The following is a 9,968-nucleotide window of genomic DNA, read 5'->3' as shown; positions in this document are numbered from 1 at the left end:
GGCCGGCGGGGGCTCCCAGGGCCCGGTCCAGCCGCTCCAGGCCGGGCTGGGGCGCGAGCGGCCTGGCTGCGGGAGCCCCCCCCCCCCGTCCGAAGCCGCAGCCCCGCCCCGCCATTCCGCACTTGTGAGTGGCCCGGGGCCGGCGGGGCGGGGCGGGGCGGCGCGGGCGGGGGCCGCTTCTGAATTCCGGCCCCGCGAGGGGACCTTTCGGCCTGGGGGGTGCGCCGCCGGGTGGGATTTCGGTAGCTGCGCTGCTCGTCTCCTTCCCCCTGAGCCCCAGACGCCGCGAAGGAGAGACGGCAACGGGCGGGATCCGCCCCGCGCGCAGCGGCTGCTCCGGGGCGCCCCCGACCCCCGGGGCGCCGTGCCCCTCCCCCACCCTCTGGTTATTTTGGAGCTCGGGCTGCCAGCCGCTGGCCCCGGGTTTCCACGTGCCTCCTCCCTCCGCCTGCCCACGCGCCCCGTGACGCACATCCTCCGCCCACGCAGCCTCTGTTCCAGGCGCCCCCCTCCCTCCCACCCGGGCCCCTTTGGGGCGGCGCCGAGCCCCCGGTCCGGGGAGGAGGGCGGAGGGGGGGAGCGAAGCCCGCGATGGGTCACCGCCTGGGCGCCGGGCGCTTGGGTCCCAGGCCGGGGAGGAGGACGGGGGAGGAGCCGAGCCCGGGCCCCGAGCGCTCGGCCCGGGGCGGGCACGCGTCCAGCGGGGGAGGAAGGGAGGCCAGCGCCGAGGCCCGGGCTCGCCCGGTCCCCTAGAGGATTCAAGGGGTCTCCCTGGCTGCGAGAGTGAAACTCCCGGGTGTTTTTAGGGTTGTCGTGAGGTTCAAGTGACAGGATGTATACGAAAACTCTGTGAAGTGCCAAGCAAATTTAAGACGTTCTTGCTAGTTTGTGCCTCTGTATCCCGAGATAATGTATTTATATGTTTCTTTACATCGACTTGTGTATCTGTGTTTCTGTCTCTCTCTAGGTTTGTATCTGAGCTCCTATGTGTGGATTTAAAAATATATACGTTTAAAAAATCATTGACTTGTGAAGCCCCGCAAGAGGCCCAGAGCGCCCCCGCAGCCGGAGCTGCTGAGATGTCTGTTCTTCGTTTGCCTCCCACTCCTACCACCCCCAACTCTCCTCCTACTCCCTTCCGCTGAGAACTAGGAATTTCCAGCCTTTTGCACATGGAGAGAGACAGAGACAAAGAGACTGAGACTATGAGAAGCTATAGAAAAACAAAGATAAAAGATAGGTGCGTGTGGGGGGGGGGGGATGATAAAAAAGGGATAGCACAAATACAAACATCTTGCTTCTTCTCTTTTCTCCGTGAGCCCCATTCTCCCCAGTGTTGGTCCGGGACCACTTCCCTACCTGACTCACCTGCTTCCCCCCTCCTCCATCTGACTGTTCCCAGAGCACAGCAACAGATCCCATTTAATCCAGGATTAAGTCATTGTCTACCCTGGTCTCTTCCAGGAAGGGAAACCGTATCCCCAGTCCCAGTATTCCAAGAACAAGGGAAAAGATTGTGAAGAAGTGGGTGGAAGAGGAGTGAGGAAATTGCTAACCAGAAGGATTGTCATTCCTGGGCACGTGTAGATTCTCGGCTAGCAGACTGCACTGCTCACATTCCCCTCCCCTATGTCTTTATCAGGCCAAATCCAGTTCACTCAGCAAGGTCTGGCTCACATGTCACCTTCCTGCACCCCCTCTAGGCACGTTTCTTCCCTCCCTCTGCGGCTTTGTGGCTCTTTGTACGCCTTTCAGTTACAGTTGCTTGTCTCCCTCAACCCAGGACTTCTCCAGGGTAGGTGGGCTATGTGGTGGGCCCTCTGAAATGAATGAATGATGATGCTATTTCCTGGTCTGAGCAGTCTTGAAAAGGCTGAATTGACACATTTTACTCCAAAAGGGGCTGAACCTGGGCAACACTGTGAAGTGGAGAGGTCTCCTTTCTTAAAGTTTCCAATGAGTCTCACGAGTCTGGCTCTTTGGTCTTCAAGAATATCCACTCCTGTGGGGCACATGGCTGGCCCAGGCTATAGAGCATGCAACTCTCGATCTTGGGGTGGTGAGCTCCGGGACCACGTTGGGCGTAGAGTTTCCTTAGATAAAAAAATGAAACTAGAATCTTCAGTGTTCTGGTAAATTAATTCATACCCGATGGGAAAGGTAGAAGACTAAAATCCTTGCTAGTAACAGAAAAATATGAATACAGCATAAGATACTCCTTGTTTTCTTTGTAACATGTTGCAGTGTAAGGAGTGTTGTCCTGCAGTTTAGTCACTTTACAAATAACCCTGACCTCTGCCTTTAAGGAGGAGGTACGGAGATAGTACAATAATAGGGGTACAAAATGATGACAGAAGAGGGGGCAAGTGATGTCTCTCCTGCCTGGGGTTGTAGGAAACCGGTTTAGACAGGCATCCAAAGGGCAGATGATGTAGCCTAGGATATTAATGTATATAGATTTCTAGGAGAAAGGGTCAGAGCCAAATGTAAACTTGCATGGAGATATGAAACAATGTGTTTCAGAAACTAGAAATTGTTCCTTATTGCTGGATAGGCTATGGTGGTGGTTAAAATCCAATCCAGGGAGGGGCACCTGCTTGGCTCTGTCAGTTAAAGGATCCTACTCTTGGTTTCAGCTCAGGTCATGATCTCAGGGTTGTGAGACGGACCTCCGTGTCAGGCTCTGTGCTCAGTGTGGAGTCTGCTTGTCCCTCTCTCTCTGTTCCTCCACTACCACCAGCCCTGCCCTGTGCTCCTATGCTAGCACTCACACCTGCTGTCTTGCAAATAAATAAATAGGGCGGCCCCGGGTGGCTCAGTGGTTTAGTGCTGCCTTCCACCCAGGGCGTGATCCTGGAGACCCAGGATCGAGTCCCATGTCGGGCTCCCTGCATGGAGCCTGCTTCTCCCTCTGCCTCTCTCTGTCTCTCATGAATAAATAAATAAAAATCTAAATAAATAAATAAAATGTAAAAAAAATTTCTCAAGGAGGTGTGCAAGTCTATTTTATTTTATTTCTTTTTGCAAGTCCATTTAATTAAGTGTATTATAACTTAGTGCTTTTCAAACTGTGGTAAAGGACCAATTTTAAAAATTCCAATCTATTGTCCCCTATTTTTATAAAATACACTAAATATGAATTATTAGAAAAGTAAAATAAAATCCACATTTTTATTAGATTCAATAAAGATTCTCTGGGGATGCCTGGTAGCTTAGCGGTTGAGTGTCTGCCTTCCGCTCAGGTGCATGATCCTGGGATCCTAGATCAAGTCCCACATCCAGCTCCTTGCATGAGCCCTGCTTCTCCCTCTGCCTGTGTCTCTGCCTCTCTCTCTCTCTCTCTCTCTCTCTCTCTCGTATCTCTCATGAATAAATAAATAAAATCTTAAAAAAAATAGACTCAATAAAGATTCTCTGTCAAACTGCTAGAAAAGTTTCTAAATGCTTACATTTACTTTCTGAAATGCCTTTTTACAAAAGATTTTATTTATTCATGAGAGACACACACAAAGAGAGGCAGAGACATAGGCAGAGAAAGAACAGGCTCCATGCAGGGAGCCCAATGTGGGACTGGATCCTAGGACTCCAGGATCATGCCCTGGGCCAAAGGCAGGTGCTCAGCCACTGAGCCACCCAGCCTTCCTTCTGAAATGCTTTTGTTGCAGTTTTGTAACAAGCTTTGAATAGCACAATTGTAGTTGGTTTCTTTACATGTTTTCTTTTTTTTTTTTTTTAATTTATTTATGATAGTCATACAGAGAGAGAGAGAGAGGGGCAGAGACATAGGCAGAGGGAGAAGCAGGCTCCATGCACCGGGAGCCCGACTTGGGATTCGATCCTGGGTCTCCAGGATTGCGCCCTGGGCCAAAGGCAGGCATTTAACCACTGAGCCACCCAGGTGCCCATACATGAAGTTATTTATAGTTTCATTTATCCTAGTGTGAATATTTAGGTCTCAATGCAGAAAAATTAATTTGTTTAATTATAGAGTGCTGTCCCAGGCCCCATTGTGATTGTTGCTGTATACCTTGTATATGCAACATATTACCTTTCTAAAATCCAAAAATATTCTAAAACACATTAATTATCCAGATTTCCCACCCCATTTGCACAATGGTCTTGGCCTGAGTTTTTGGCTATTTGCATACATCAGATCCACCTGCAGATAATGAATATTCATTGCATTGTGTGCTGGAGACTCTGAGGATAATTCTATTTTTTTTAAAGATTTAAAAAAAATGTATTTATTTAGGGGATCCCTGGGTGGCGCAGCGGTTTGGCGCCTGCCTTTGGCCCAGGGTGCGATCCTGGAGACCGGGGATCGAATCCCACATCGGGCTCCCGGTGCATGGAGCCTGCTTCTCCCTCTGCCTATGTCTCTGCCTTTCTCTCTCTGTGACTATCATAAATAAAAAATAAATAATAATAATAAATTAAAAAAAATAAAAATATTTATTTACTTATTTAACAGAGAAAGCACAAGCAGGGGGAGCGGGAGAAGCAGGCTCAGTGGCTTCCCACTGAACCAGGAGCCGGACACTGGATCAATCCCAGGACTCTGGGATCATGACCTTAGCTGAAGGCAGACACTTAACCAGCTGAACCACCCAGGCGCCCCTTAAGATTTTATTTTTAAGTAATCTCTATGCCCAATGTGGGGCTCGAGTTTACAACCCCAAGATCAAGAGTCATATGCTCTATGGGCCATATGGCACTGGGCCAGCCTGGCACTTCCCGAAGATGATTCTTGAAGTGTTTTGAGCAGTGTCCTCGTGATAAAAATCAGGCTAAAAGCTTCTTGCGTAATTCCCTTAAGTGACAGAAGTTATTTGGGTGGTAAGGTGTAATGTGTTTATGGACAATGCAGTCTCGTTCCTATATACCTCCTTTTTACGTGTTAAAAGTCAGTGATAGTGATCTTCTGGAATTATTTCCCAAATCTGGAATTAGTTCTTCTGTTCCCTGACCTTTATTCAAAATCAAGAGTGAGCTCTGAATGGTGACAATTTGGGACCTGGTAAAAATGAATGTGTGTGCATGTGCACATGTGTGTCTACAAGTTTATTTTTTTAAACTTTTGGATTTACAGAAAAATTGAGAAGATAATACAAAGAGTTCTCCTAACTTCATATCCAGTTTCTATTATTCTTCCCTGATATCAGTATGGTATGGTGCATTTGCCACAATTAATGGACCAGTAATCATACATTTTTATTAATGAAAAGTCTACAGTTTATTCAGATTTTCTGTGTTTTACCTATTTTTTTTTTCTATTCCAGGATCCCATCCATGATAGCATATTCAGTTAGTTCTTGTGTTGCCTTAGCCTCTTCTTGGCTCTTAGAGGTTCTCAATCTTTCCTTGTTTTTGATGACTGTGATAGTTTTGAGGAGTACTAGTCAGGTATTTTATGATTTGGACCTCTATTGGAATTTATTTAATGTTTTTCTCATAATTAGTTTAGGTTTATGGGTGTGTGGGCTGTCATTGCATGACATCAAGTGTACATAGTATCTTTTTTTTTTTTATTCATTCATGAGAGACGCAGAGAGAGAGGGAGAGGCAGAGACACAGGCAGAGGGAGAAGCAGGCTCCACTCAGGGAGCCTGAAGTGGGACTTGATCCTGGGACTCCAGGACCATGCCCTGGGCCAAAGGCAGGAGCCAAACCACTGAGCCACCCAGGGATCCCCTGTACATAGTATCAATGTGATTCTTACTCTTGATATTATCCTTCTCACGTCAGCCAAGGGAATGTGCGTGAGAGACACAGGGTAACTACTGCAGCAGGGGTAGCCCAGATTTTTCTGTATAAGGATGAAATTTCTTCTGCCTATGGCTCAGATCCATTTTGACTCTTTATTTTTTTTTAAGATTTTATTTATTTATTCATGAGAGACAGAGAGAGAGAGAGAGAGGCAGAGACACAGGCAGAGGGAGAAGCAGGCTCCATGCAGGGAGCCCAACGTGAGACTCTATCCCGGGTCTCCTGGATCAGGCCCTGGGCTGAAAGCGGCGCTAAACTGCTGAGCCACCCGGGCTGCCCCTGTTTTGACTCTTTAAAAATACCTTCTGTTGAAAGCTTGAACTTTTCCGAGCAGTAACCTGCCTTTCCTGAATTTCCTTGCTAGGCTCTACTATTTCTAGTGCTCCTATCTACCACTATCAGATCCTCTAAAAAAAAAAAAATAATAATAAGATGCTTCAATTTCTACTAACATTAACTGAACATCTGTTTATGACCAGGCACCTATCTAGACCCTCACTGTTTAAAATCATTTAATGGGAAACAGCCCAATGCATAGAAAGTACTCAGGCTTTTGAGTAAGCCTTGGGTTGAAACCACAGCCCATCCCAACTGTGCAATTTTGGGCAGGCTCTTTGTCTTAATCTTGGCTTCTTAAATGGAGATATTTGTCTCCCAAGATGCTATAAGGAATAAAAAAACTTTCTCCTAATCCTCACATTCATTTTACTTCCAACTCTGCCATCCTCACGGGCACCTGACTGGCTCTGTCTGAAGATCAGGGACTCTTGATCTCAAGGTTAAGTTTGAGCCCTAGTTAAGGGTATAGATTCCTAAGTAAATAAACAAATAAAGAAATAAAAATTTACCCTCCAAAGCCCTATGCTTACATTTTAATTTTTTAAAAAGTTTATTGATTTATTTTAGTAAACTCTACACCTAGTGTGGGGCTCATACTCACGACCCCGAGATCAAGGTTCTCATGTTCTAGGGACGGAACCAGCCAGGACCGCCCTAGGCCTAAACATATAGATTTTTTTTTATAGGCCTATATTTTTAAATGCTAATGCTTATTTCCGTAAAACGGACACAATTTTCTGTGTACAACTTGTTTTAAATCATGTAGGACTTTGGAGAACACATCGTCTTAAAAATTGTCCTGTCAGGATCCTACTTATAAAGCGGTCTCAAGGCTTAGTTTCCCATAACAGAATGATCGTGGTAAACAGGAAAGGAAACAGAAGGAACTTGAGACAGTTTTGATGGAGATAATCAAATTTGGTCAAGGAGGCCTCGCCCATTCTGCTTTTCTATTGGCTGAGCCTACCGTCAATCACACCAGTTGTAAATAAACGGGAGGCGGAAGCATGTTGTTAAGGGGTGGGATCTTCCTGTCGCCATTGCTAAGGTGAGGGCTCTGTCTCTAATAGGCTGAAAGCTCCTGTTCCCGCCCTCTCGCCGCAGTTGCTAGGAGGCGGGGTTTGGAGTTCGTCGAGGCCCGGGGCTCGCGGCTCCGCCCATGCGATTGGTCGGCGCGGGGCAGGTCTTGCAGCGGATAGGCTGCTGGCCCTGCCTGTTCCGGTTAGTTGCTGGGGAGAGGCACGTGAGGAGGCGGCGGCGTGAGGCGATCGCGGCGGGAGGAATGAAAGTGGCGGTGTCGCCGGCAGTTGGTGCCGGGCCCTGGGGCTGGGGGACCGGGGGCCGTGGGGGCGGCGGGGCAGTGCGGCTGCTCCTGCTTGTCTCCGGCTGCTTGGCCTGCAGCGCAGGTACCACCGGCAGCGGCTGCCGGGGGGCGGGGCGGGGGCGTGGGGGTGTCCTGGGGCGCCGGGCCCGGGCGGCCTGCGGGGTCCCCGGAGCGGGGAGGAGCCTGGAGGCTCGCGGGAGACCGAGAGAGGCCCGGCTCGGGAGAGGACGTGCGGGGCCGCGCGGCTTCCGGCGCTGTGACCGACCCCGCGCCCTCGCCCCCGCCGCGCGGCTCGGGGCTGGACCGGGGCCGGGTGTGGCTGGGAGGGAGTGGGCGCCGTCCTTGTGAGTGAGGTCCCGGCCCTTTAGAAACAACGTGTCGCCGTCCGGTTCGCGTTTCCGGAAAAAAAAAAAAGAAACCGCACCACCAGCTAAACCCATCATTCAGCGTCAGATAGTTTTCTTTTGGGGAATTACTCGCTTCTCGCGGCGACTCGCTGCCGTCTACCGCTTGCTGGGCGACTGGCTTTGGACGGAAAGGAAGCCCTTCACCGCGGACGCTCTAACTCCTAACACCTAGAATGTTGCTAGAAAACCTTCAGCCCTCTTATCAATCAAATGCACAACAGAAAAACTGGCGAGGCCTCCCGGTTCGGCCGGAGGGAGCTGGAAGATGGGGTTAAGGATACCCTATCTCGTAAAGGCCGATGCGCTCACCTTTGCTGCCTCTCGCGCTGTCACTTGCGATTATGTCTAGCTGCAGCTTTGAGATTGCCTCGGACCCGTAGATCTAGTTCCAAAGTGTAACGTCCTCCGAAATGTTTTTTTTTTTGGGGGGGGGGGCAGGTAGGTATCCAGGAAGGTGCTTTTGCAGCGGAGGGGCCCAGAGTGACGTTGACGGGCTACTTAGGATCTGATTGAACTTGGGCCGGGTGGTTAACCTGTAAAATGGGGCTGTGTGGATTGTGGGGGAGAAAGAATGTATGTGAAAAGGTCCCTACCTAGTTGGAGCTGGATCAGCAGACACTTAAGTTTCCTTAATGAGAACAGTGGCGACTTAACTTGGAGAAGGGTAAATTTGGCATGATATTCTGTGTGACCTGGTAGCAAGTGGGTGGCAGCTACAGAGACATCATCCAGTAGAGAAGAACTTTCTAAAAGCCAAAGGTACCTAACGATAAAATGCAGTACTTCAAAAGGTAGGTGGCTTTTTCTCACTGGAAGTTTTTTATTGTAAAAAAAATATTGTGAGCTTATTTTAGGCTATTTGGCAAGCACAATTAAGTATAAAGAAGTAGGGAAAACCCTCGCTGTTTATTCCATTCAGGGGGCAATCTATTTTACCACACTTTCTCCTGGTCTTTTTCCATGTATTTCTAATAAAAAAAAAAAAAATGAGGGGGGTGTCTGGCAGGCTCAGTTGGCAAAGCATGTAACTCTTGAGCTCACCATTGTGAGTTTGAGCCCCATGTAGGGTGTAGAGATTAGTTAATAAAAAAAAATTAAGATTTTATTTATTTATTCGTGAGAGACACAGAAAGACAGGTAGAGACATAGGCAGAGGGAGAAGTAAGGAGCCGGACGCAGGATTAGATCCCACACCCGGGATCGTGATCTCAGTGGAAGGCAGATGCTCAACCACTGAGCCACCCAGGCGTCCCTTAAAAATAAAATCTTAAAAAACCTTTTTAAAAAAATTGGTAATACATTCATATGCCTGTCAGTACTCCTGTTTTCTTCCTTGGAGGCCACCAGTTATTACCGAAATCATTTTCTCATTTGATTTTGTAGTATAAGCATTTTCCTGTATCATTTAAAATGCTTTATAAATGTTACTTTATTCTACTCTTTGGACAGGCCATTTATTTAATGTTTCAGAGGTAAACATTTGGTTATATATTTGCGGTGTTTCTACCATTGGTTGGATATTTGTGGTGTTTCTGGTTTTTCATTGTTGTAGGTAACACTTTGTGAACTTTTTGCATGTGAATTTCTTTTTACTGAATTTGGATTATATTTTTAGAATAGATTCTCAGAAATAGATTTCTTAGATCACAAGCTAAAACATTTTTAAGACCCTTGAGGGACGTCTGGGTGGCTTGGTAGTTGAGCATCTGCCTTCGGCTCAAGTCATGGTCCTGGGGTCCTGGGATGAGTCCCATGTCGGGCTCCCTGCATGGAGCCTGCTTCTCCCTCTGCCTGTGTCTCTGCCCCCCCCCTCTGTCTCTCATGAATAAATAAAATCTTAAAAACAAAAAAACCACCCAGTGCTCATTTTATCATGCTCTCCTCAATATGCCTGTCTCCCAGTTACCCTATTCCCTCCCACCCACCTCCCCTTCTGCAACTCTTGTTTCCCAGAGTTAAGAGTCTCTCTTGGTATGTCTCCTCTCAAATTCTTCCCCCTTCCATTTCTCCCCCTTCCTTTATGGTCCTTTTCACGATTTTTTATATTCCACATGAGTGAAACCATATTACTTTAACTTTTTAAAATTTTTATTATTTTTTAAAGATTTTATTTTGGGGATCCCTGGGTGGCG

The 9,968-nt window shown here is 47.9% G+C and overlaps 1 protein-coding gene across 6 annotated transcripts in view; it reads left to right on the top strand.

Annotated features, from left to right (window-relative positions):
* Window positions 1-674: 674 nt before the first annotated feature.
* The window catches only part of NEMP1 (nuclear envelope integral membrane protein 1), a 30,259-nt gene continuing 20,965 nt past the window's right edge, over window positions 675-9,968 (top strand). For 4 of the 6 annotated variants that reach the window (XM_077913461.1, XM_077913463.1, XM_077913460.1 and 1 more), the window contains exon 1: window positions 7,255-7,511. In XM_077913461.1, coding sequence (XP_077769587.1) covers window positions 7,265-7,511 — 247 coding nt within the window. In that variant the 5' untranslated portion in view covers window positions 7,255-7,264. Of the gene's footprint in view, window positions 1,241-7,254; window positions 7,512-7,726; window positions 8,628-9,968 lie in introns of those variants that run through there. The other 2 variants (XM_077913467.1, XM_077913464.1) reach the window with 2 other exon arrangements.

This window comes from Canis aureus, chromosome 11, assembly GCF_053574225.1.
Source record: "Canis aureus isolate CA01 chromosome 11, VMU_Caureus_v.1.0, whole genome shotgun sequence".
Classification (NCBI taxonomy): Eukaryota; Metazoa; Chordata; class Mammalia; order Carnivora; family Canidae; genus Canis; species Canis aureus.
This window is presented reverse-complemented; position numbering and strand designations above follow the sequence as displayed.